Source organism: Amblyomma mixtum, chromosome 10 (genome assembly GCF_055824585.1).
Source record: "Amblyomma mixtum isolate Tamu chromosome 10, ASM5582458v1, whole genome shotgun sequence".
NCBI classification, from domain to species: Eukaryota; Metazoa; Arthropoda; class Arachnida; order Ixodida; family Ixodidae; genus Amblyomma; species Amblyomma mixtum.
The window spans coordinates 164704040-164731055 of record NC_143021.1 but is presented as its reverse complement, the minus strand read 5'-3'; the positions used below and the strand labels follow the sequence as shown (position 1 = coordinate 164731055).

The 27016-nt window shown below is 48.9% G+C and overlaps 1 protein-coding gene and 1 pseudogene across 1 annotated transcript in view; one reads left to right on the top strand and one right to left on the bottom strand.

Annotated features, from left to right (window-relative positions):
- LOC149327615 (endothelin-converting enzyme 1-like) overlaps nt 1–23012 on the top strand; it is a 58301-nt gene extending 35289 nt beyond the window's left edge. Inside the window, exon 4 of the mRNA XM_089563141.1 lies at nt 22673–23012. Coding sequence (XP_089419267.1) covers nt 22673–22861 — 189 coding nt within the window. The 3' untranslated portion in view covers nt 22862–23012. The remainder of the gene's footprint in view (nt 1–22672) is intronic.
- A 2768-nt stretch (nt 23013–25780) lies between these two features.
- Nucleotides 25781–26749, bottom strand: LOC149327614 (uncharacterized; annotated as a pseudogene).
- Nucleotides 26750–27016: the final 267 nt, after the last annotated feature.

The following is a 27016-nucleotide window of genomic DNA, read 5'->3' as shown; positions in this document are numbered from 1 at the left end:
CATTTCCCATTTAAAAGGCACGTCAGCCTTGGTAAGTTGGGTCAAAGGTTCAGCGATGCGCAAGAAGTTCTTGATGAATCGCCGGTGATAAGCGCACAGTCCAAGGAATCTGCGTATAGATTTCTTGTCATTAGGCTGTGGAAACTGTGCGATCGCAGCCGTCTTCTGAGGGTCTGGCGAACTCCATCCTTGCTTACGACGTGACCAAGGAACAGCAGCTCCTCGTAGGCGAAGTGGCACTTCTCTGGTTTCAGTGTTAGGCCTGAAGACTTGATTCTTTTGAGCACTATATGAAGCCTTCTAAGGTGGTCTTCAAAGCTTGAAGAGAAGACAACAACGTAATGTATGTAGACTAGACAAATTTGCCACTTTAAGCCTAAGAGCGTCGTATCCATTACTCGCTGGAACGTCGCTGGGGCAGAACAGAGGCCGAATGTCATCACCTTGAACTCGAAGAGTCCGTCTGGTGTGATGAACGCAGTCTTCTCGCGATCTCTCGTCGACTTCAATTTGCCGTAGCCACTCTGTAGGTACATCGATGAGGAGTACTTAGCTTTGCACAGCCGATCCAATGTGTCGTCGATGCGGGGGAGGGGGTAGACATCCTTTTTCGTAATGCTGTTCAGGCGACGGTAATCGACGCAAAAGCGAAGGGTGCCGTCTTTTCTTTTCGCTAGTACGACTGCTGCTCCATAGGGGCTCCTTGATGGCCTGATGACGTCGTCACGAAGCATTTCCTCAACTTGCTTGCGGATAGCTTGGCGTTCTAGCGTCGATACGCCGTAGGGGCTCTGTCGCAAGGGTTGGCCGTGTTCGTCTGTGACAGTGCGGTGCTTGGCAAGCCGGGTTCGTCGCACATTCGTTGCTCATCAGAAGCAATCGCTGTACATTTTAAGGAGACTACGTATATGGTCCTGTCTGCTCCGTGGTGATGCTGGGCTGATATCAAACGTAGGTTGTTGGCTCCGGTCAGATGGTTCTACGGGTTGGTCGGGGAGGGAACTTGCGTCTTTAATGTCTGCCAGCTCGTCGAGAAAAGCAATCGTCGTACCTTTGTATAGATGCCGGTATTCTTTGGTGAAGTTGGTTGGCAGCACCTGGGCTAGGCCATTTCGAATTTATTTATTTGAAAATACTGTAGTCCGACTCTAGGGGCTATAACAGGAGTGGGTGCACAAAATGTGGAACAAATACTCATACAAGGGTACATGAGAAGCATTACAAATATAAACGCTGAAAACAACACCCCACAATGCTACGACTCAATTGCAGACGCAAAATCAGAAATTGATAAGGCACGAATGTTGTCATGCAAAGAATTCCAAACCTGAACCTGCAACGCGCCCTCGTCACCTTGGCCCAGGACCTATTGAACGCCTAAAATAAAGGCTGTTAATAAAAAGTGGCACACCACCACGACCACAGTGCGCGGAAAAAAGCGGTATTTGAAAATATTAGTGCGGGCAAAAAAAGGTTGGATATTAAGATCGTGATGGCTCCTGGTTGCAGATGGTTTTGAAAATGAGATATGCTTACCCTATGAAAGGCAATTAGCAGAATGGACTATTGAGTGGAGAAGTTTTAAAGACTCAGTTTTCCGACGGGATGCGAGCGGGCTTAAGTTTAGGGAAGACATCGCCCGTGAGGATAAAAAATGAAAGTCGTAGCGGTGGAAAATAAATCCTATAGCTTTTAGTTGTACAGATTCTATTTCATCAATTTTGCATTGCTTGTATGGATTCCAAACATTAGAAGCGTGGTCAAGAATAGGGCGAATTAGAGTTTTGTACATCAGCAATTTGGCCTTTTTAGGACCATCCGGTACTGTGCGCCTCAAGTAACCTACCTTTTTAAGAGCTTAAGCTGTGATGTAATCGATGTGTTTTGACCATGTCATATTGTGAGAAAAAACGATGCAAAGATTATTATATTCATGAACCCTTTGCAGTGAGACATATTCGTAATTCGAAGGTGATAGGCGGTTTATGAAAGACATGACAACTGTTTTGCTGAAATTGATGTTCATCTGCAGCGTAATGCACCAGTCAGGAAACATACTAAAAGACTCATTCAGAAGGAGGCTATCATTGACAGAGTTGATAGTGTGATACATTACGCAATCATCGGCGTTTAGACGGATCTTTGAGGTTATACTGTCAGGTAAATCATTAATGTAGAGCAAAAACAGCAAAGGGCAAAGGACAGAGCCTTGGGGAACACCAGAGGTTACATCGGCTAAGGAAGAATCGACGGACTTGAAGCGAACAGACTGGGCGCGGTGCAAGAGGAATTCGGCAATCCAGTGAACGAGTTGAGAATCACTGAGAATTACTTTTAGTTTGCATAACAATTTCGAGTGAAGGACCGTGTCGAAAGCTTTTGAGAAATCGATGACTATGGCATCAGTTTGGTTACCGGCATCTATGATGAGAGGAATGTCATGTGCAAATTCGGTTAACTGAGCCCCTGTACTAAACCCCTCACAAAACCCGTTTTGAGCCCTATACAGAAGATTAGTTGCTTCAAGAAATTCCGTAATGTGTTTCTAAATAATGTTCTCTAGGATCTTACATGAATGTGCAGTTAAAGAGAATGGCCTATAGTTAGAAAGAAGTTGTTTGTTACCAGATTTATAGAGATGGAGCACATTGGCGAGTTTCCATTAGGAAGGGACAATGCCAGTGGAAAAAGATTTTTGAAAAATAATTGAGAAATATCGAGATGACCAAAGAGAATAACGTGCACGGAAGGTGTTTGAGATACAGTCCGGTCCAGCGCATTTTTTTTGTGAAGGCACAAGATAAGGTTTAAAATTCTCTGAATGCCAACCGTGATTCCAGAAATAGAATGATCATTATTAGGAAGACTGAAAGATGGAATCATGTTATTATCACGTGCAAAAGGCAGAGTGAAAGTAGGCATTAAACGCATCAGATATTTGAACAGGGTCTGTGACAATTTCTTCATTATTAACGAAGTAGGTGGATGAAGTGTTTCAGGGTAGAACAGAGCGCCAAAATTTACGAGGGTTATCTCTTAGCAGCCCTTGGAGCTGAAAACGCAAATAGAAATCTTTATCAGAGCGCATTTTATTCCGAAGTTCGTTTTTCGCCGCTTTAAAGCGAGCACCAGCGTCTAGGTTACTGTGATGTGTCATGCGCCTCAGCCTGGCCACACGACGCGGCATTTGCAAAACATCGCGATTATTCCGAGGTATAGTAGGATTTCTTTCCTTCGTTTTGACGGGAACGAACAGTTTAATGTACAGTCTAACAATTTTTCAAAAGTTTTCAAAATCAAGGTCATTACGGTCGCCGTCACGACTGAGCGCGCAGAAGGAGTCGATGCGCTCAGCCAGTTTGTGCATTATGGAGTTGTCAGCATGATGGAAATCCAGAAATGACGTGAAGGTGTACTCTGGTGTTACTAGAGAAGCAGGGCAGGGTAAGGAAAACTGCTTCATGGTCAGAAATATCATCGACAACCGTACACCGAAACCTGGTCTTTATTAGGTCGAGGCTTAGGAAGATTAAGTCTAGCAGTGAATTTAGCCTGGTGGGCAGCGTGACTATTTCAGTGAGTCCAAGAGAGAGCGATAGATTCATCAGCTCTTTTGCTAAAGAAGCGTCACGCCAGAGTAACACATCGATGGCCAGTGAATACCAGGCACGTTGAAATCATTCATGAAGATTATGTTCGGTACTGAAAGGCTACGTATGAACTGGCAAACACAGTGCAATACATCAGCAGAGGTTCCGGGGGTTCGGCAAAAAACGCCAATAATAACAGTCTGTTTTTCTAAATAAAGCTTGCACCAAATTGACTCAGTGTTGTAAGGAGCAGGCAGTACAGAAAATCTAAGATATGAACGCAAAAGTAAAGCTACACCACCGCCTTATACTCATGCCTGTCGGTACGGATAGCAAGGTAACCAGGTGGGGTAAATTCAGAGTCATATATGTCAGGGTGTAGCCAGGTTTCAGTGATGCCAATAATGTGAGGCTCATGAGAGGACACAAGCGCGAGATCAGGGAGTTTGAGATGCTTCTGGCATTAAGATTTAAGGCAACGAGACTGGTTGGAGAGCTAGGTGAACGTCAACGGGGTAACGCAGGAAGCTCAGTAGATTCGGTAGTTTCGTGACAGGACAACGAAAGAGGCTGAGAAGATTCGGTCACATCGGGACGGGCGTCCTATTTCAAGCTACTCGAGGCTTCATCCCATGTATACCTGACACCATCAATGAAAGCGTGGCCGTACCGAAGCTTCACTTTCGAACCACCATCACGAAACGAGGAAGATACATTCCATATTTTCTTATGAAACGCTCTGACACTCGAAGAGGAATCCTCAGTGATGTAAAAATCTTCCCCTTGGAGTTTCGATAGGTTCTTCATGACAAGGATCTTCTGACTGAAGTCAAGGGTTCTTAGTATGACAGCAAGCACGTGTACGTCCATCACTGGGTGTGCCGATGCAATGACAACGCTCAATGCGTGGGCATTCTATGCGAAGCTTTTCAGTAAATATTTTGCAGATTTTCGACAAACTATTGCCATCTGCATCAGGACTCTCTCATCGACCGTGCACAACAAAATTGTTCCGCCTTGACCGGTTGTCCAAGTCATCGTTCTTTACAGCCAGGTTGGATATTGTTTTTTTAAGGAGGTAATGTCCAAACGCAGGTTAACGGTCAAAGACTCAGAGGCTGAAGGAGTTGCAGATGATTCGAGTGATGAGACACGAGCTTAAAGATCATCAAGACGAGCGGAAAAAGATTTCTTAATATCTGTAATGTCACTAGCGATTCGGTTTTGACCAGCAAGCAGTTGTGACAGCTGAGAAAGCACGTCGCCCACCTCCAGAGCGGAAGACAAGTCAGTATTGGAACGCGTTGCCCGCTCGCTTCCTGCTAAGATGTTTAGACGAGCTACCTGAGAGTGATCGTTTAGGGAGCCCTGGGTTTTGTTCAACGTCCCCGCTTTGTAGAAGGCGAGAGAAGCAAAATACAGCATTTGAACAGAAGCTAACAATTCTCTGTGGGCAGGAAAACAGCAGCAAACAAAGATCATCAGATCGAACGCAGTGAGCGTTTTTGAGGTAACATACTTGCACGAAGAACATGCAACGATTAGGCATCTTGTGAACGCTTCTACCGTCCTGCCCACTGAAGAGGTACGCCGGTGCGGTCCGATTTGTAGTTCGAGGTAGAGCTGACGTGGACCAAGGGCCGATGGTGATTGGACGATGCAGACAGGCACGTGGGAAGCCCTCAGGTGCCCAAGGGAGCTTGCCAGGTATATCACCAACAAGAGTGACATGGCAGTCCGTAGCAAAGCTGGTGGTCCCATCCACGTACCGCAAGCTTCATGGTTGCGCCGGCGCTCTTGAGTCGAAGTCGCAAAAAAGTGAAACAGCAACAGCCGCGAGGATCTGCGCGAAGAACATGCAACAATTAGGCACCTTGTAAAGGCTGCTGCCGTCCTGCCCACGCTCCCTGGGCGGCTCCCCTTGCGACGCCTAGTCCTCGATCCAGGAATAACTGGGTGTTCCCCTCGACGACACCATCGGCATTTTCGATGACTCCAGTACCTATGCAGGCGACGACACTCGATCGGGGCGGCATGCTCAAGGCTTCGTTGAGGACGTTTAGGCAACTTGCGGAGTCGCGCACGTCGCAGCAGGTATGGCTTTGCGCATGGGAAGCTTGATCGACCTAGACGAAGATCGACGATCGCCCGATGTTTATACAGGAAGTCCATTCCGAAAATCACGTCTCGCGAGCATTGCTGTAGGACCAGGATAGTTGTAGCATAGCTTCGCCCATTTCCTGTAACTCTCGCTGTGCAGCGTCCTCACGGCGTAATAACGTTACCACCAGCGGTGCGGATCAGCGGGCCATCCCAAGTTATTACTTTCCTGAGGCGGTGCTGGTGGTGAAAAACATTTATAGTGCAATAACTTTTTACAGAGAGGTGATTGGGGTAGGTTGTATTGGCGCTTTCCCCTAACAATACTAGGTGGAGCCCCTATTCCGGGTCCCCATTGGCAAGCAACGCCGCCCGCGTCCGGTGAACCAAGGCCTTTTGGGTCTTTAGGTCCTGACAGCCGAGCAGGGCCGCCTCCCAGTCCTCTCTGTTGGGGTTGGGGTTGGGGGAGATAGATTGGTTGGATTGACACGCCCAAACCATGTGGAAGGTGTCAGCCACCTCCCCACAGAACTGGCACGTGCCATCGAAGGATGCGTTGAAATGTTTAAGTACCGCAGGGCACAGTACCGTGTTAGTAAGAATTTTGATGAGGAGGCGCTCGTCAGCGCGATCCAGTCCCTTACAAGGGGCCGGGTAGCGCCCGTGCTCCTCCTTGTAGTAATCGGTAATGTGTTTGAATGTAAGGGCCAGATTGCCTGATTGGGAGTAGGCTTCCAAGGACAGGGAGATAGCCCGGGGAGAGAGTGCGCGGGCGGCCTGATCGGCCTGTTCTTTTCCCTGGAGGCCCTGGTGACCGGGGGCCCAAATCAGGTTGCGTGGAGTTGGATCTTCGCATCGGCAGCTATATTCCAATATGCGCCAGGCAAGCGGGGGAGCCCAGTACAACTCATAGTTCCGACAGGCCCCTCGCGAGTCGATGATGATGTGTTTCGACTTGGGAGTAGTGAGAGCCAGAGCAATGGCAATCTCCTCAGCGTGTGTTGCGCTGTAGGCTTTGAAAGTGAGCCCGTTAACTGTGTTTGTGTTGTGTACGGCTGCGGCCGTGTACTACACCCCGTGGTGTGGGCTGGCAACGTCCACGTAATACACATGTTGTTGGTTACCATAGTATCGCGCCAACGCTTCCGCGCGCGCCTGGCGACGACCGCTATGGTCTTCTCTGGACATGTGGCGGGGAAGGGGTCGGACCCGGAGGGCGCGTCTCCAGGGTTCTGGCACTCTCTCCCTTTCCTCAATATGGTAGTCATGTTTGTTGTGTAGCCAGTCCAAGAGGCAGCGACCAGACGTGGTCTGTGCAAGACGCGTGTATTGGTTGACTAAGTGGGCTTCTCGAAGCTCCCGGAATGTGTTTACCACGCCCAAGGCCAGAAGTCGCTGGTTGGACGTGGTGACCGGGAGGTCGAGAGCCCACTTGATGACTTTCCGGTGGATGACCTCCAGTTGGTCATCAGCATGTTTGCGCAGGTGCAAGTAGGGGGTTGAGTAGAGGATTCTACTCGTCACGAAAGCATGGGCAAGCCGCAGTGCATCCTTGCTTCGTAATCCGCCCCGCTTGTTGGAGACCCGGCAGACCATGCGGCCCACCTGGTCTCCCACTGTGCGAAGTTTGGCTAGGGTAGTGTCGACCCTGCGCTGATGGAGTTTGAAGATACCAAGGACGCGGATCTCCTTGGTCCCGGATTGGTCCCGAGGGGAGACTGATGCAAAGCGGAGTTGTGTCCCGAGCGGAGGGACGTATGTGCACAAATTCTTATTTAGATGGGGCGCACTGGAGTCCGCAGTAGGCCACGTAGTCGTCGACTAGGGTCGCCGCTGCTTGCAGGCAGGGTTCCATGTGGCCCAGGTTACCTTGCGTGGCCCAGATTGTAATGTCATCCGCATCAAGAGCTTGATGTATCCCGGGCAAAGAAGACAATTTGGAGGGAAGATGAAGCATAGCCAAATTGAAGAAGAGGGGAGACAGGACCGCGCCTCGAGGTGTTCCCCTCGAGCCGATGGTGTATGGTCCGTGTTCCGCATCTTGTATGCGTATGTAGGCTTGACGGTCTGTAAGAATTTTTTTATGTAGTTGAATGTTTTGGGGCCACAGTTGGTGTTACTGAGGTGGTCCAGAATTACTTCGTGTTTGACGTTGTCGAATGCGCCTTTAAGATCCAAGGCCAGGACCACCTTGTCGTTGTGGGGACATTCGACAGGATCTAAGATGTCGTGGTGAAGCTGCAGAAGTATATCCTGTGCTGACTTGTGAGGGCGAAAACTGAACATGGTGTCCGCGAAAGTGTGCTGTGTTTCGCGAAAATCGGAGTCTGTCGCGCACCATGGTATCCATCAGCTTGCCGACACAAGACGTGAGAGAGATGAGGCGAAGGTTCTCCACATCAATAGGTTTTCCGGCCTTCGGAATAAAGGTCACGAGAGCCGATTTCCAATCGGGAGGGAGAGGAGTCTCTCCGTCCCAAATGCTATTGATGTATTTGAGGAGCGCGGCATAGGCTGCGTCGGGAAGGTTGGCCAAGAGCTTGACCGTAACCTCGTCTTGCCCGGGTTCAGTGCTCCGCTTCATTTTGCTTAAGGCTTCCCGGAGGTCGTGAGGTTGGAAAGGCTTGTCCAGCTCCGTGTTCTCTTTGCCTGCATGCCAGTACGCCGCCTGTCGGGGGTCCTTAGTGGTGACAGGTATCGATCCCTGAGCGTGGGCACTAGCTGTTTTGTCGTTCCTGTAAAGTTGTGCAAGGCCCTATGTAATTGGCGTTGGGTTTCCGTGCGTGTTTGTATTGGATCGATGAGAGCGCGGAAAGCCAGCGGCCCGCTCATGACGGAGTAGTCAGCTCCCATGCAGACCAAGGCAGTAACCGCGTGGCGTCGACCGTAACTTCAAAGTAACTTGTTCGCGTTCTCGTATTGCACGCTGTCATCGGTGCCTGATCTCGCCTTCGTTGAGTAGTGAGGCTGCGGTGGGAGTACTCTGACGTTACTTCTCTGGGCAGCGGTCAAAGCTTCAAGTCTGGCCGCGTCGTCGTATGTGAGGCATGTTTTTGCGCTTTCGTCAATGGAGGATCTTTGTTCTTGCGCTCAGAAGCAACCTCAGCTCCAGAGGCTGCTTTATTCACTTTAACCTTCGGGGGCTGGGGGAGCGTCCACAAACGGCCTAACCTCGGCTAGGAGATACAAAGCTCGGTGACGATAGCGACGGGGAACGTGATAGGCGGCTCGGCGATGAGTATCCTTCCCGACGCAAAAACTCCTTCAGTGGGGCATCGTAAGAGAACCCTCGGAAGCCCATTCTTCTGTATGGGCAGTGCCGGAGGATGTGACCGCCTTCGCCACAGTGGAAGCATAGTGGGCAGCGCTGGTCGGGAGTTCTCCACTCTTCGCATTTCCTCGGCCGTGTGCGACGCTCGTAGGTTGGGCGGGTTGGAGCGAGAGGGCGGTGGTACAGCGCAGCTGGCTGAGGGCGATGGTGGCTTGGGCCCCGTTGCCGAGGTGCAGGACGGCGCACTGCTGCGGCGTAAGTAATGGCTGGGGGCTGCAAATGCTGTGTGGTTATCAGCGTCACACGAAAGGCCTGTTGAACCTCGTCCCGATGACGTCAGCGAGCGCTGTAAGCTGCGGCTGCGTTCCCGTTGGCAGCTATCGTCGGAGCTCTTCTCGTACAACTTGACGCATAATCTCCCGCAGCTTACAGTCGTTAGCGGTGTCCAGGCAGCTTGCTGAGAAAACGCGCTGCTGGCGGTCGTACTGGCGGGCTATGGCATCAAGATTTTTTTTTCCATGACGGATGCCTCTTCTGCGAATTCCGCGACTGTTGTCGGTGAGCTCCGTACGAGACCGGCAAAGAGTTGCTCTTTAACTCCTCTCATAAGCAGCTTTACCTTTTCTTCTTCCTTCATGCTCGCGTCGACACGCCGGAAGAGACACTTCATCTCCGCAGTGTACACTGCAATGGTCTCGTTTGTGTTTTGTATGCGAGACTGTAGCCGCTGCTGGGTTCAGTCTTTTATCACGATATTTGTGAAAGTCTTCAGAAGCTGCTTCTTGAAGGTCTCCCAGTTCGTAAGGCTACCTTCCACATTCTCAAACCAGATCCTTGTTGGTTCCTTCAAGGCGTAGAAGAAGTACCTAAATTTCATGGTATTGTCCCAGTTGTTAAAGGTAGCTGCACGGTCGAACTGTTCCAGCCATTCTTCGGAGTCGGCTCCAGGCGAAGCGTCGAAGGTTGGTGGCACCCGGGGCTGCTGCAGTATGATTGGGGTCGACGTCTGGAGCAAACTCATGGCGGACGTTGCTGTTTGCTTTCGCTTCCGGGTGGGCTCCGTTAGAGTCCCGAACTGAGTTGCGTCCCCTAGCAGACGTCGGCTTGCGCGGTGGACTGGACTCAGGCCCTCCGGTTAATGTCTCAGAGGGCTGGTGTCACGACTTGCAGGGGGTGTCCGGTACATGGAACGCTACCCAGCACCTCCAACAGATGTCACGTTGTAGTAAAGGCAGTCGAGTGGTCAAGATGAAAGCAACGAGAGTTGTAAACGAAGCTCTTTATTTGGGCTGACTTGAGCCCGCAAAAGAACTGAATCTCACTCGGCGGCGGCGTAAGCAACAAAAGTGCTCGTCAGTCGTCGAACTATGAATGCCCGCCGCTCGCGGCATCGATCACTTTAAAGCTGGCATGGAAACTTCGAGATAATTGGTCAAGATCATCTACAGTAATCTGGAAAAACGTAGATGCGGCTCCTAATGGCCGTAATTAACCGAGATTTGTCCGGTCGCTTGTCGCGTCACGAACAAAAATGATAACATCCCTTCCGTGCGGCCTTGAGCGCGAACGAACGAACACTACAGTGATATGTGGCAGTAGAGTTACCTTCGCGCCAGAACAGAGAACGCGTACGCGAGCACAAACAAACTTTGCCGAAGCTTTCAGTCCGCTTGGTGCTAGGTCAAAGACAAAAGTAAGTGCAGCCTGAGAGGGTAAAGCGCAGTCCTGGTGGCACTTGATAAGCTAGGTGACAGCTCGGCTGCAGTAGCTCCGCGTCACCTAGTTTGCGCGCAAATTCTAAAACACAGATCCCGTGGCTTCATCTATCCCCTCGGCCACTAACCATCTCAATGTTTGGTTCCTCGACGCGGTGGTCGGCGGAGGCGGTGCCGGCGGCGTCAGCCGCAACAAATATCCCAGCGTTCTGTGTATCCCGTGCTCATGCTAGCGCCTATTTAGCATATGGCGAGCGACGGTCGCGCGGGTCGCCTTACACAAAACGCGACAAAGAAAGCACGGCGTGCTGTGGCTGTTAGAGTATCTCAAGGAAGAAAAAGTGGCTGGTGAGCGACGCTCCCAAAGAAAGAAGACGACACGTCCCGTGTCCGCTGACGTCCCGTGTCCGCTGCGGTGTCTTCATGTCTCATGTCCTTCATGTCTCACCAACTGGGCTCCCAAAGACTTGTGTGCGGCTATCGGTATCTGTGAGCCGTCTTTGCTGGTGGTACGATTTTGTGCTGTGCATTTCACGCTTACATCTGCTCTCAACGACGTAATAGTATGAGTTTTTTTTAAGCGAAAGCTTCACTAAGGGACCTCGTGCTTCGATCGTCGGGTGCCTAGTTTCGACCCAGGCAGCAAGCCAGGATTGCACCAACAATGGCTCATTGTTGGAATACAGTGGCATCAATATTGTGCTGGCATTGGCATACAAGCACATTACTACATTTTCCAATCTTGGCCCCATATTTCATACCAAGATTGTCCCATTTTTCTGCCATTCTGGCACTGCCAGTAGGTCATATCACTGGCCTATACACTCATACTTCATTGGTCCTGCGAGCATCGGTCCAATGTTCAGCCATGCTGGTACTACCAATATGTACTGAACATCAGCTATTCCACTGATGTCCCATTGTTGATGCCAATATTAGTCCCATGGATAGCCATTCTGGCCATACCAATATGTACTGAAAACCGGCTACTCCTTTCATATACTCCATTCATATCCCACTGTTGATGCCAAGATTGATATGTTCAGCCATTTGGCACTGTCAATGCAGACTAAGCACAGGCTTTTCCATTCATGACAGCGCATACAACCTGTCACATCAGTGGCTTAAAGATTGGCATGCCACTGCCCTTTTCTATTTACTACTCGAAAATAAAGCCTATGTTAATTTTTATCTTCAGTGGCCATCATTAATGCAAATGTTGACTCGTACGCAACGATGCAAATATTCATAAAATGAGACAACCAAAGTATTCATGAAATGAACATTTATTTTAAGAAAAAGTCCAAATAGAATTAATCGTTAGGGGCTGGGAAGGGTGGTGGCAGGTGTTCTCGGATGGGTGACGGCAGGGGCTGTAGGGAGGGAGGGCCCTCGGGAAGTGGAAGAGGCCAGGGGATTGGGAGGCACACATGCGGGCACAGTGCAGGGGGCTGTCCCCGCACTCGCAGGTGGCGTGCTTGGTTGAAGGGTGCAGAAGACTTCGCAAAGCGTCTCTTCCTTCCACCCCCTCTATCACATGAACCGGGCAGCCACCTGCGAATAAAACCTTGTGCCTCTGATGCATCAACTGCAGTTTTTCGCAAATGGCATCTGCACAGGAAAAGTGAACAAAGAAAATAGACATTATTTCCAGGCACACAAAAATCATGTCCATCATTTTAAAAAAATGTAGAAAATTAATCCCAGGAAATTGCCAATGAGAAATGCTGTACTGAAGGGCTCCAGATTAATTTTGGCCACCTGGAGTTCTTAATTTAAGATGCACCGACATCGCTTAGCACACGTGCTTCTTTGCATTTAGCCTTCACAGCAATGCAGCTACTATGGATGGTGTTTGATCCCTCACTTGGAATCAGTAGCTGAGCACCTGAGCCAGGACATCAGGTAAAAAATATAGTGAACAGATATATTATTACGTGCCTCATAATCAAGGCAACATACAAAACCTTGACACAACTAAACAATCAAGTAAAGAATCACTAGAGGGGCCTCAATCAATTGACACTGACTTCTCTTTGCGATTGACCATCTTGCACCTACTAAGTGGCATCATAGAAGGCAAGCGACTGCAGCTTCTATTACACACCGCAGGTTCGAAGGGCATTTTCACCTCCAATAAGCTTTCCAAACGATTAAAATAAAACTGAAAGCATGTTAATTAAAGGGAACATGAAAAACTATTTACTAAAGCTAGAATTTGTTGCCATCATTAAATACTTGTAAATGAAATCAAAACATAATTCTCTTTTCTATAAAAGGGAGATAACGCATCTGTCCAACTTCCATTTATGAACTGTGTTGCGCTTCAACTGTCATGCACAACAATGAATTTTAATCTGACTCTAACTCTTTAACGTGGCTTGCAAGGCACGGGCTTTGTCAAGTTGCAACGACAGTCCACCGCTGTAATACATCGCACCTTGCGGAAAAATTTTACACTGTAGTTCAAAAGGTGTACTGTCTTGTTCCCTTATTGTATCATCCTTTTGTTGATGCAACCATTCAGGCTATATACACGACATTACCTTTACATTTACCACTTGAAAGCGACACAGTCACTCTACTTTAATTTGTCAAAGAGAGTACACTTCACATTTCCTCAAGGCAAAGCTTTGATCAGCAGGCAACGGCACACAAACAAATTTAGGTGGTCTTAGGAGGGCAGGTCTGGAAGTGGAAGGTATCAGAAGCATTCCTTTCAACTGGACCACTCTGGCAGATCAATGCATCGTTCTGAAGGAAGCACTTGTGACCATCACAAGGTGTGCAACACATGTACTAATAGGGTTACGCATTACTTGCTTCAAGTCTAAGTGAGCATCATAGATGACCAAAGATATTTTGAATTACATAAACAATTATACATGGTGTTTTCTGCAATGTCCTGAAAACCATGACACAGGACCAGAAGAAGTCACACACTTTTGGCAAAACCTACAAATGATTCATTTTTGGCTCATCCACGTACTTGAAGCCATTTTCTCGCTCAAGAGCCCATGAAAATGAAAAAATCAAGTTCAATCATCTTTCCATCCCAGGCAAAAAACAGCAGTCTTTCACTATTCTAAGGATAGATGGCTCGCTTACGCAGGATTGCTCATTCTTTTTGATTAAAAATGCTTCAACCAGTCCTCGCTCGTGCAAGAACTTCCGTCTGCTAGTAATGCTCGTGCAAGGACTTCCGTCTGCTAGTAATGCTCGTGCGGTGAAACAGTGGCAAACATTTGCTACAGTCCCTCACATGCAACGCTAGGTTGCTCCCTGTGCTCACACGCAATTTCTTTCCTGAGGCATTCATTCAGGCATTGCCCAGCCTGCTCGATGTATACTTTCCCACAGCACATGGCGTTGAATACACAACTCCCACCACACACTTTGTGAACCTCGTTTGGTGGTTGGTCTTGCATGCTTGTTCTCTGCACAGCCAGAGATGCGGGTGAAAAGACCAGATAGTTCATGAGGGGCTGAAAACACCATGTTGATACCAAATTTTTCGGACGCTCTTTTCAACCCATGGGAAATTTTATGGAAGAACAGGATCACCTCAGTGTTTCTTGTCCCATACTTCCATAAAATTTCCCATGGGTTGAAAGAGTGTCCGAAAATTTTGGTATCCAGTTTGTGTTTTCAGCCTGCAAGAGCAACCACTATTTGGAGTTCACAGTGTGTGTAATGAGGGTTGTGTGCTAAATCCATATGTCCAGTGGGAAATTATACATCAGGCAGACTCGGCAATGCCTGAATGAACGTCGCAGATAACATGGCAAGAAGTTGCAAGCAGGCACCTGTAGCAACCTTGCTTTGTATGTGAAAGACTGTAGCAGATGCCAGCCTCTGTTTCACAGCAATAACATTATTTGCAGGGGTAAGTCAGCCATGAGCAAGAACTGCTTGAAACTCTTCTAACACATTATAAAAAAGAATAAGTGGTACAAACATTATTAGCAGGGGCAAGTCCAGGCATGAGCAAGAACTGCTTGAAACACTTCTAACAAATTATAAAAAAGAATAAGTGGTTCTCTGTCCTTATCACAGAAAAAGTGTGGCGCTTTTTATCGGGAATGGAATGATGACTCGGCTTGTTTCATTTGCATATGCGCTTGCAAAAATAAATCAGCTGTAAGTTCGGCGGTAGTGTGAGTACCGTCTCATCGACCTGTGTCTCAGTTTTAGCTGTTTTTTTTTGCTAGAACACTGAATAACATGTAACCAATTTGGTAAACGCTGTAAGCGATGTAAGGCATGTTGACGAGCTAGTTGGTTTTCCATCTTGAAACTTGGGAAAAACCCACCTAGGCGCAAATGATTCCACGACACAAAAAAGAGACGAGGAGACAACGGACAGGCGCCAACTTCCAACTATTTCTTGCTCGAAAAAAAAAACACATACATTTATAGTCTCAGGCACCGCCCACATTTACACACCACGTGCCTTATCGCAGCCCTGACTTATCGCCTAGCACGAACATTATTGCTCAGAAAATCGTACTACGCTGCATACAACCTAACTGAAGTGTCACTCACGCACAAGGCTGCCTTTTTTTTGTGAAAGGCTTCCAATAAAAGCCTCGCCTGCTTGAATTTGCTTTTGCCCACAATCCTCGCCTTTTCCAGTCAAGGTGCACACTTGCACGTGTTGCGGAACACTGTGCACGTGTTGCGCATCGTGCGGAATAGTTCCTTTCCGAAGGCAGAAGGCGTAGCGTCTTGCTTGGCACGTGGCATTCACAATGGAGCACACCAAAAGCTGGCGCGTAGCATGGAGAGTAGACACAGACACTTCTGCCTTCGGAAAGGAACTATTCCGCACTATATAAGTCTACTATTTGGTGCTGTGAAGCCTTCTTGGGGACACGTTAAGCGGATAGGCAAGATACTTAGATCTGAACTGTGGCGCCAGGTTTGTTTTTTTCACAACTGGCTACAGTCATCTCCCGCAGTGAGTTTCCAGAGAGGCTTGCAGGGAAGAACTACGCTTTCTTCAAGCGGCAAGCTGCCCAGATGACAAGTGGAGGCAGGTTCTAAAAGGTCTGCTCGGTGATGTTAACACGAAAAAGGACAACAGCACGAGCCGCGTGGTGGTGTTAGGGGATGCAGATGTCCCTGACAGTTTGTGAGATGTGCTTGAGAGAGGACCAAAGTACGGTATTCAACCGGATGTGCCTGCCCATGAACTGCTCGCCACAAACAGGAACATTGCTTCGAAAGCAAAAGGAGAAATCCAAGAACGGTGTTTGTTGGAAGGAGTGGACTGCCTCAAAAAGTCTGTTAAGACGGCTGTAACCAGTCGACTGGAACGTGATGTCAGTCATGTTTCCTCTTTTTTTAATAGGAATGAGCTGTGTCTCCTTCAGTCAGACAAAGATGACAGGTTTGTGGTCATGAAAAAAGGACTTTACAATGAAAAAGCATTGCAAGCGGTAGACAAGAATTTTATAGCCATTAAAAAAGCAGCAGTGAGAGTTAAAGCCAGGTTCATTAACTTTTATAAGGACCTCCATCTTCCGAAGCTCGCTAGTGATATAGCGAAAAGCAAACGGAACTGTCTTTCCGTATTCTTTACTGCTAAAACCCACAAACCTGATATTCCGTTCCGCACTATAGTGAGCGAAAATGGTTCGTGGCAGCATAATGTTAGCCGTTTCTTGACAAGCAAGCTTAACTCTCTTAAACTGGACGACCCTTTTCGGGTAAAGAACTCCATAGATGTAGTTCATTGTTTTGAAACGCATCCAAAAATTCGATCTGCCTTTTCTGTAGACATAGAGGATTTGTTTTATTCCGACCCACATGCTGAGCTACTGGCTTCTGTTCTTTCGTGTATTGAATGCACAGGGGAAATGGCTTTCCGGGATGCTGCTGGTATGTCTGTGGAAAATTTTTTGAATTTATTGGAGCAATATCTTAAGGTCACTTTTATCGTTTTTAATGAGCAACCCTACTTACAGAGAAAAGGCATATGTATAGGTTCCTGTGTCGCCCCTATTTTATGTGAAATTTTTTTAGCTGCTTTGGACAAGGAACTTGCACAATTATTGGTAGGAGGACCTGTTTTTAAAATTTTTAGATATGTTGTCGATTTTCTTATCCTTTTATCCACTGGTTTTGACAATTTTTTTGAAGCTAATGTGTCCAGGATTTTAAGTGTTTTTAACCTCAAAGGGCGTGTCCTAGTTTTTACGCATGAGCTCCCAAGGGAGAGGAAACTACAATTTTTAGACCTAAGCTTGGCGTTCCGGGAGGACCATTTATGTTGGGGTTATTTTCCTAGTACTAGCAAGGAACCGCTGCCCTTCAATACGGCGCATTCAAAAATTGTTAAGCACCATCGCCTCATTATGATTTGAGTCCTCGCTTTCGAAGTCCTGTCCGCACCAAATGCACGATAGCTTAAGAAATCAGATTGGACGCCTTTTGGCTGCTGGCTTCCCCTCGGTTGTGCTGACTGCTGTCGCTGAAACCCTCCTCCAAAAAACAAAACGCTGCACCAGTCCAAAGAATCTTGAAGAAAGGGCCCCTGCGGTAAAACCTGAAGTCATGCCTTATGTGCAGAAAGTGTCACACAATTTGAAGAAGGTGGCTAACAGGCACAAGGTACCGCTTGTTTCTTCAGCCCCAAACAAGTTGAGCAAACTTAAACCCCGGATTTGTGGCACTGAGCGCCCTGGGTGCAGCATAAAACATCAGCGCACCTTTATACGCTGCATGGAAGGAGTGGTGTACGAGATACCGGGGAACATGACAAAAAGGTAGTGAATAATAAAGACAAATAAGCCACTTTGGTGAGCCACGTTAACACGTGCAAGTGTGCACCTCGACTGGAAAAGGCGAGGATTCTGGGCAAAAGCAATTTCAAGCAGGCGAGGCTTTTATTGGAAGCCTTCCACATAAAGAAAAAGGCAGCCTTGTGCGTGAGTGACACTTCAGTTAGGTTGTATGCGGCGGAGTACGATTTTCTGAGCAATAATGTTCGTGCTAGGCGATAAGTCAGGGCTGCGATAAGGCACGTGGTGTGTAAATGTGGGCATTACCTGAGACTATAAATGTATGTCTTTTTTTTTTCGAGCAAAAAATAGTTGGAAGTTGGCGCCTGTCCGTTGTCTCCTCGTCTCTTTTTTGTGTCGTGAAATCATTTGCGCCTACGTGGGTTTTTCCAAGTTTCAAGCTGTAAGGGATGATGCACGATATGAATAGTGCCAGCTTGCTGTGCTAAGGGCTGCCAAGTTATGAGATTACTCACTAGTGCATAAACCATAAATCCCTGAAAGAAAAGATTTCAGTTCTGCACCTTGTATTGCAGCACCCTATAAGAACCCACAAAGCGAAGGAAGCTGACCAGAGGTCATATAAGCTTCTTTGTTCGAAGCAGTACTCGATTTTAAGTCACGCATATTAATTGAATAAATTTTTACTGGTCCTGAAATCCCAACCTTTATAGAAAAGGTCCTTCTAATTATTTCCCACTCATTTACCTCTGCAAATGTTCCATAGTGAGTGGGCAGCCGGGTGGATCACAGACGTTGAAACCAAGAAAGGCTCCAAGAAGGAGTCCCACTAGCTTGTCCAGACTTGTCCACTCCTCTCTGTCGACTGCAAGGGCAAGTAGGTGGATGTCGCGCACACCTGAGCCGGCATGGGAACAAAATTACTGGCACGTAATACTATTGAGTCAAAGGTTTTGTTGTGTAATTTCAAGACAAACACAGACTACGCATACGGCAAGCTTGGTGCCATAGGAAAGACATCAGAGATTATACTCGGCAGCGAAGGCTCTCGGTCTGGCCTGATCTTTTGCTTTCGAATATGTATTCCTAGCAAGGTGCTCGTTCTAGAAAATCCGGGCCCGCTTGCACCAAGCTACCACAGCTTGCTGCAGGCACATCGGACCTCTGAGTCATCACGTCAAACCACGGCCAATGCAGTAGGGACATACAACAACCAGCGGGCCGACCGCCGCCGCCCCGCACGGCTGCAGCGTTAGGAGCCGGGGCGAGTACAGCCGGCCGAAGAGCTGCAGGACAGTTCCGGACAGATTAAATAGGCGCGGCAGAGCGCGCACATAAACGGTACAGGCGCGCTCGAGATGTCCCCGCAAAAAACGTAGGGAAAGCCGAACGCACCTACTACAGGATCATCGCGATGCGGGGCGATCGAGCCCCTGCGGCTGTTCTAAAAACTGGAGGCAGGCCACGTCTTGAGCAAGACGATGCGTGCAAACTATATTTTTGGAACAGTAAGAGTTCTAAAAACAGTGAGGCCGATTTAATTCGAAAGCCGAATACGCACCGAAGGAGCACTATGTGGTGATAGATGTCACACCACATCTTACTAGCCGCGCGACCAGCAGTCTAAGTAAGCAGACCGTGCCAACGCACGACAGCACGTTGCCTACAACAGCCACAAGCGCGCGATCGGCTCGCATCGCAACGGGCTCGCGTGTTCCCTTCACCTGTGTGTAGAAGCATACAAGGCCACCTCTCGCGTTAGGAAGGAGCGGGCTGACAGGGAACGCACAGAAGAAAGTTTGCAGAGATTGTAACCCTTGTGTGGGAACGCGGGCGAGCACAGCGCTAGACGAATCCACGACGGGCTTGAGGCGAAAAACGTACGCCGGCCGCCGCGGTGTACACGCCACGACGGCTCGAACGAGACTCTCCGCGCTTGTGTCGTACACCGCGTGCCGAAAGGAAAATGTAAGCAAATGCAGTAAACATGCAGTACACCTACCGTAATCAGGCGCACTTGGTTTGAGACAGCAGCCGCTTCCATGAATCCAAGCCTCGCCGTCTTCTGACCACTGCGAAAAAAAATGGCGCGCTGAACGCGAAAAAAAACAAGGCCCGCGCACACTGACCACGCCAACAACGCACGAGGAGAAGGCCAAAAATGCTTCGCACAGAGTCCGCGCGACGCCAAACGAGACCGCATCGCGATAGGTCATCGGTCGTATGACGTTTGCGAGGAAGAGCTAATCAGAAGGCCGAGAATTTTGTTTTTTTGCGCTCCTCGTTGCTATGCCCTCTCCCCCTGATTCACGCCGAAGGAACAGTCTTTTCGGAATACCCCGAGGACCCGTCAAAATTGACCAAAGGTTGGCCGTCAAAGTGACGGCTAGTTTTTACAGTGCAACTGTAAGAAAAGCGCATAACACTAGGACGGCTCATAATCTCCGTTTACATGAACGCGAGAGCAGCGCATCATGTCAGCTTTCTCGTGCATCCCACTCATGTAAACAGGGAAAATGCGCCAGGAAAATGCACTAATCCCACAGGCAGGGCGCAGATCAGCAAGTGCAAGTCGTGTGCTGGGGTGAATAGAAACAGGTGCTCGTAGGGCGCCTAGATGTGCGTGCGCTTCTCTCCGCTCTCCCCTCCCGCACATCGAGGCACCCCAGTTTCGGGGCCCCTTCTTCCGCCCTGGGCGCCTACACAATGCCCTCTCGGAAGGAAAACAAAGCAGACCATGCTCAAGTTGTGACCGGCTGCCCCCCCCCCTCCCTCTACTTCCGCGTGCCGTATGCTTACATGCGAGCATGGCGTCTCCCCTCCGCGAGGAAATTTCGGAAAAAGAAAATGCATCACCAACTAGCCCCGCCACTGGGAATTACGATGCGCTACTGCGGTATTTATCTAAATGCGGAGCTCTTCTTAGATAGCCTTCGTTCTCGCCCAACTAATTCTTCTTCAAACTACAGGAGGGCTAATGCCCCATTAATCTCCATATTTCAGAAAAAGCTTTTCAAAATAGATTCGCGACTTGAGAACGGGGATGAAGACTTATTTTTGTTTATCTAACCCACCCTTTTTCCCGCTCCTAGACTGCTCTCAATGTCGTAGGCAGCGTCGCGCTGCCTACGACAAGAAGTCGAGCAGCCTATTAGGAAGAGATTGTAGAACTGGTGAGATACTGCCAACTTCGAAATATGGTAAAGTGAATGCAGGGGAAACATTCGAGTCTGGTCCAATACTGCCAGCTTCGAAATATGGCTGAGCCAACGCAGGGAAAACGTCCGATCACTGGTCCAATACTGCCAACTTCCAGAAATGGCTTAGCCAAGGCGGGGAATAAGGCCGAATTACTGGTCCAGTACTGCCAACTTCTAAAAATGCCTTAGCCCAGGCAGGGAAAACGCCCGAGAAACTGGTCCAAAACTGCCAACTTCTAAAAATGGCTGAACCAAGACAGGGAAAACGCCCGAGAAACTGGTCCAATAATGCCAACTTCTAAAAATGGCTGCGCCAAGGCAGGGAAAACACCTGGGAACTGGTCCAATACTGCCAACTTCTCAAAATGCCTGAGCCAAGGCAGGAAAAACACCCGAGAAACTGGTCCAATACTGCCAACTTCTAAAAATGCCTGAGCCAAGACAGGGAAAACGCCCGAGAAACTGGTCCAATACTGCCAACTTCTAAAAATGGCTGAGCCAAGGCGGGGAAAACGCCCGAGAAACTGGTCCAATACTGCCAAGGTTTGAAAATGGCTGTGCCAAGGCGGGGAGAACATTGGCAACGCGGGGCCTTCATAGGACCGTAGTTTGCCAACTCAATTCCTACATTGGAGCAGTGTCATGTGCTGCTTGGGGACCTTCAGCTGAGTTAGAGGTCAAAGCAAGGAAAAGAGAAAAAGAAATTGAATAAATATCCATGACTGTGAGTCGAACCCGTGGCTGCGTGAACAGATCTTCAAGGGCCGCTGAGTGAGACCACTAGGCTATCGCCTCAGCCAACACGCCGCGTGTTGAACTGCACCACACTCTCGCGCTGTGCATTAGAGAGCGTTGTCTTCATAACTTTCATCTCCACCGTCCCACGGCACTGCCTGCTCACTGTCGTCTTCTACGTAGCACAAATGGGTCCTTTCGCTCCTATTTGAATGTAGTAAACATTCTCTGTAGTTTCTTTTGAGTGTGTATGGAACGAAACAAGAGAAATTAGTATAGTATCGCTTCACTTTATTTGCCTTTCGGGCTTGTCGGTAAGAAATAACTTGTGTAAGTACGTTTGGGCTTGAAGTGAAGAAGGAAACATGCTGTCCTTGCTTTCAGCGACTCCTGGCTTCCTTCACGTGTGTATCCTAACAGCCCCGTACCCCCAAGCCATCTCATCAGTTCTGCTGACTGTGTATGTGTGGCTTTTAATAGCACGTTCAACTCTTGTTTGCACATCTTTCCCATTTCCTGGAAATAATTATTGTAAAGTGTCGTGATAGCTGTAATTATTGCAAAGTGGCGACATAGCTGGTCAATAGCAGGCTGTCCGCACTTCAGCCTCGCAATAGTTGTGACCACGCTCTTAAGCTACCTACTTTTTCACGTTTGCAAAAACTGGCGCTGAAGGCTTAGAGATCTGAGCAATTGGAACCGTGCGTTCTAAATATGAGGTCAGCGCCACACCAAACAAACACCAAAAAACAGGAAAATGCTAAACTTTCGTGCAATGAATATTCAGCCTTCAGCTAGCTTAGGAGGGTACATCATAGGCCAGATCATAAGATAATAAATCAACAAAAAAAGCAGTAGACAAAGAGAACACAGGATACAACCACTCTATGCAGCCCACTGCTTCGGTCCTTTGCCTTTTGCAGTCGAAAGCGCTAATCCGGATGTCCAAAGCATAGCAAAATCATCTCTTGCTTGCATGTGCCCAGCACGAGCATTTTGACCTGGGGCACTGCGCGCTCATCGTTGTCTTCTACTTAGCACTGAGGTTCTGGCACGAAGAAAATCAACTTTTCCATGTTCGCTAAAAAAGAACACCAGATTGAATCTGTCATCATGTGTGTACCTCAGTTCAATCATTCATGCATGTAATATCAGTCGAACACTCTTTGCCCGTGCTTTCGCAGTGAATCGAATGTTGTAAACATCCTCGGTCATTAATTTGGTTTTTGTTTCAATAGCCTCGTAGGTCCCCCCAGACACTCTCTTGCAGCAGAATGTATTCGCAAAGTTTTGGGGGTTCCCTCTCGTGTCGCAGGAGCTGACTGAGGAGAAGGTGTTCTTCATCACCGCCTGCCTCTTCAGCTGCGCCAAGACGGACGCTGATAACCTCTACGGCGGGGACTGCAACAAGGCGATGGCCAACTTTGCTCCCTTCGCCAAAACCTTCCGGTGCCCCGTGGGCTCAGACATGAACCCGACCAAAAAGTGCCCCTTTTTCGAATGACCAGTTGACTTCCCCCGTTTGCTCTTCCGGTTTTCATTCACGATGCCCTCTTATTGGTGCCGCATCCTGTGCTATATGCGACCATTCTCCTTCGTGCCTTATGTAAGGAATTTGTGAAATTTTTCATTGTGATCCCCTTGAGGACGGAAAATGTGCTTCGATTGGAGGCTAGTTTTAGGCCGTATCTTGGAGCAAAGCAGTAGGGCATAAAATATATCACATTTTCTCGAGTTGAACTGATGTAACGCATACTAGTGAGAGTGAAGTTTTGTGACAGCCTTTTTGCCGGCTTCACAGGTGGCGTTCCTTATGCTACATTGACTGGAACAACGTGCTGCTGAAAGAGTGCAAATAGTTCAGTTTGCGATAAATTGAGTGCCGCAGCATGAAAAGTCGCCACTTGGAACTAAGGAATGGGCTGTCTACTATACGATCCTTCATTAATCACCCAGCTTGTGGCTTCTCATTGCTGAAGCATTTCTGTCATCACTGATGAACCTGCAGAGACAACTTGGCCGCGTTCATTTCTGGCTTCATCGGTACATTTACAGGCGGCATTAATGTGAAAGGAACTGCCTAATCAGCGGATCACTAAAAGCTTTCAGTGAGAGGCACCGTAGGTAGCTTGGTAGGCAAAGTGGGAATGGCCTCTGCTATGACTCACAGAATATTGGTACTTTATTGGAGGTGCTACAGAAAGGCGAGTATTTTTTTAACTTCAGCACGTGTACCGTTTTTTGCATTTTTATATAGCAGGACTGCAACGCATATAACGCTGATTTCTTTACTCCAGTTACTCGTCGTCTCATTTCTAGCCGTGTAGATAAAATGTCTGTGGTATTTCAGCTCAAGTTGAGCCACCGTTGATAACTCGGCGCATTGTGCGCCGGACTGCAACCATGGACTGAAGATCTGAGCCTTATGATACCTTGCCCACAGTGTTCATGTTAACGCGGCATGTAATGTCAGTTTACATTTAAAAAAACTCATCGCAACGTTTGCACAGTATAACCTTTGAAGCATTCATCTGCGGTTACTGACCGTGTGCCGACCGCACAACGCATTTCCGCGCGCTGCGCATTTGAACCTCAATATTGTGGTGCAGAAGAGCAGGCCAAGTGGCCGGAATATGTTGTCAAAGAGACGGATAAGTAGGCACGTTTTGTGTGGTGTCTTTGAACGCGTTGTTTCGGCGCTGATTGAAAGGCCCTCGGTACTCGACGAATTACGGCAGTGAACAGCATATTCAATGAAGGTTCATTAATTTTTGCAGCAGGAAATGCAAGAACAAACTGTAGAGTAAATATACAATCTGACCAGCCTGTCAATTCTGCTACTTATTATTTCTTGCTTCGTACTTGACGATTGAGCGGGCTCATCGGATAACTTCGGTTCTAATATTTATATTCGAGAAAAAAAGGTCGAAGTATATCCTGGCCAAGAAAAAATTAAAAGAAGCGAATGCGTGTACCGCATCCGGCTTGCGAGCGCTGTTAAACGTGGGCCGGTGTCAAATTATAGTTCATGGCCTTATCCAAACGTTACGTGTAGAAACTTGCATCTGGATCATAAGACTTGAATTTCATTACATATAACAACTGATATGTTATCAGTGCGAGCTCACTCTCATAGCGCTAAAAGCGCCAAAGGGCCCAGCCCTGAATTTTCTCTTGTGTGTCAATGTTGTTTCTGCTGAAGGGGCTCAAGGTAATCTAAGCATACTGCAGCTTATGGCGTGTTAAAGGAATACGTGTTAGGTGTTATCTTTAATCACGATTTATTAAGCTATGACGTAATAAACCGCTTATGGGCAGTGGAGGAACAAACATAACTCGAGTGCCAAGCACGTATTGGGGCCGAGCTGGTTGGTGATATAGGAGCAGACAGCTTGAAGCTGGGACATCTTAAAGAGAGGGAGTGCGTGTACAGCTTCAAGGATATCCCTCGTTTTAGGCGACATCTTATTAGGCTCAAAAGGCAACCTGTTGAAACAGTGCTCAGCAGAGACAAATGTATTCAGGTCATGAAGGAAAACTCGAACTAGCCGAAAGGGGTAATGATTGCGGTTTCCGGGATGTCGTCCGTGTTGATGGGTACCTGCGTGTAGGCCTTCACCAAGTCTAGCATGCAGAAATAGTGGCAGCCATAAATGCGATGGGCGGAGTCCTGTATGTGGTGAACGGGGTACCTGTTCGGAATGGCGCGGGCGTTGACGGCGCGGCAGTCCCCACAAGGCCGCCAGCCTTCGGTCTTCTTCGGGACAAGGCGAAGTGGCGAGGCCTATGGGCCGTCGGAGCGGCAGGCGATTCCCTCACGGAGCACGGCTTCGAACTCTGCTTCGGCTATGCGCATGGCGGTCCAGGGCAAGGCGACAGGCGCGGCAGAAAACCTGGGGGCCTGGGGTGGTCCGGATGTAGTGCACAGTGGTATGCTGCACATCACGTGGCAACCCGCACAGGCGCGTCAAACCGGGCAATTCGGCGAGGATGGCGTGGTACGATGAATGGTTTTCAACACCGAGTACTTTGATGCTTGGCTGGTGGGCAGTCGTTCGCTGTCCTGGCGAAAAATGTCCCACTGTCGCGTCGATTAGACAATCGTGGCGGTAGTGCAGAAGGAGGCTAGTGCGCCAAACCGTTTGAGCCGATGACTGGCTAGATGATGTCGCTGATGACAAGATTCCAATAAAGGCCACGGCGTAGCTTTTTAAAATGGACGTGCAGGCGGAGCTAGCCCTAAGTCTTCATTGCGGACCGGTTTTCCGTGCTTAGCTCAAAAGACGTAGGAGGGGTGGTACCTCCAATGTGGGCTCGTGGGTAGCAGAAGATGTCAGAACAGCTGTCGGAAGGAACCGCTGCTTTGTAATTTGGTCGGTGACGAAGATGCGACGGCCCTCAGGTTGGCAGCTCGCAGCCGTGTCTACGAGTTGTCGTTGGCGTTTCCCCGACGTCCAGCGGAGCAGGGTGGTCGACATTGTCGTGCTCTGTCCCCGAAGCGTTGATGGTAGTAGCACCGTTTGTCGTCACCAGACTGCCGCGACGGGGTGGTGTTACGGTCACGGCTTTGCGGGTGGCGCGTCGGCAAGTGCCGAGCGAGGCGTCGTTGAAGGGAGCTGAGCTGTGGTTTGATATCGTCGATGCGATGCGCAAGCTCCGTGGTGTTCAGCGGTGCGGCGACAGCCTGGACGACGGGCGACAAAAGTGGAAAAGAGACATCGATGACGCCATCAGCGATCTCGGCAAGTTGGTCGAGAGGTAGCGTAAGCTGAGCCTGCAGAATTTCCTGGACGTGCGGTGGAAGTCTTTGAAGCCAAAGTGCTTGCAGTAAGGAGTCCTGCACTTCCATGTTGCCCGCTAGACCGCGCATGCGGCGGAGGAGCTGCGAAGGCTTGCGCTCGGCAAGTTCTGTGGACAGTAGTTGTCGCACGTTCTGCTCTTCCGAGAGCTACAGGCGGCGGATGAGTTCAGTCAGGAGGTGTTCCTAAAGGTTGGCCGTTGCTGGGTTGGCAACTATATCCCTGACATCGTAGGCGTAGCGGACGTCGAGGTGGGCGACGACATTATCGCAGCGGCTCTGGTCTTGCGTAATGTGTGCTAGGGAGAACTGGACCTCGACTTGGGTGAACCATACCTCGGGCGAGTCGGCCCAAATCCGCGGTAGCTTGACAGCGGCACGCCAGACGTCGTGCAGGGCAGCGTGCGGGATGCCGTCTGCCGGGGTTTTGACGTCCTCGGCGGAGCAGGGGGGATGCTGCTGCACGGAAGTGTTGAGTTGGCCGTGCCGTTTCTGAAGCGGTTGCTCTTGCTAGTTCATGGCGATGGGTTATTGGTCGTTGACCGGGTCACCAGATGTGGGATGTCGTTTCTGCTGAAGGATGTATCCCAACATAAAAACTTAACAACTGTTAATTCGGTTAGCCGTGACAGCGAACGAGCACACCAACGCTACGCTCGTCTCGGTAGCGCAAGAAAAAAAGCCGCCCTTGCCAGACGGGCAGCCCGTTTTTGTAGCCACCGTCGGCGAAGCATGCCTCAGGCGACGCAGCGGTGGCGCTGTGTTTTATCGGTAACGAAGTCCAGCGTGTAGCCGTGTTACGCTGTGCCGGTTGATAACAAGGCGGATGCTGCACGGAAATATGCGCAGTGTGTGTCGTCA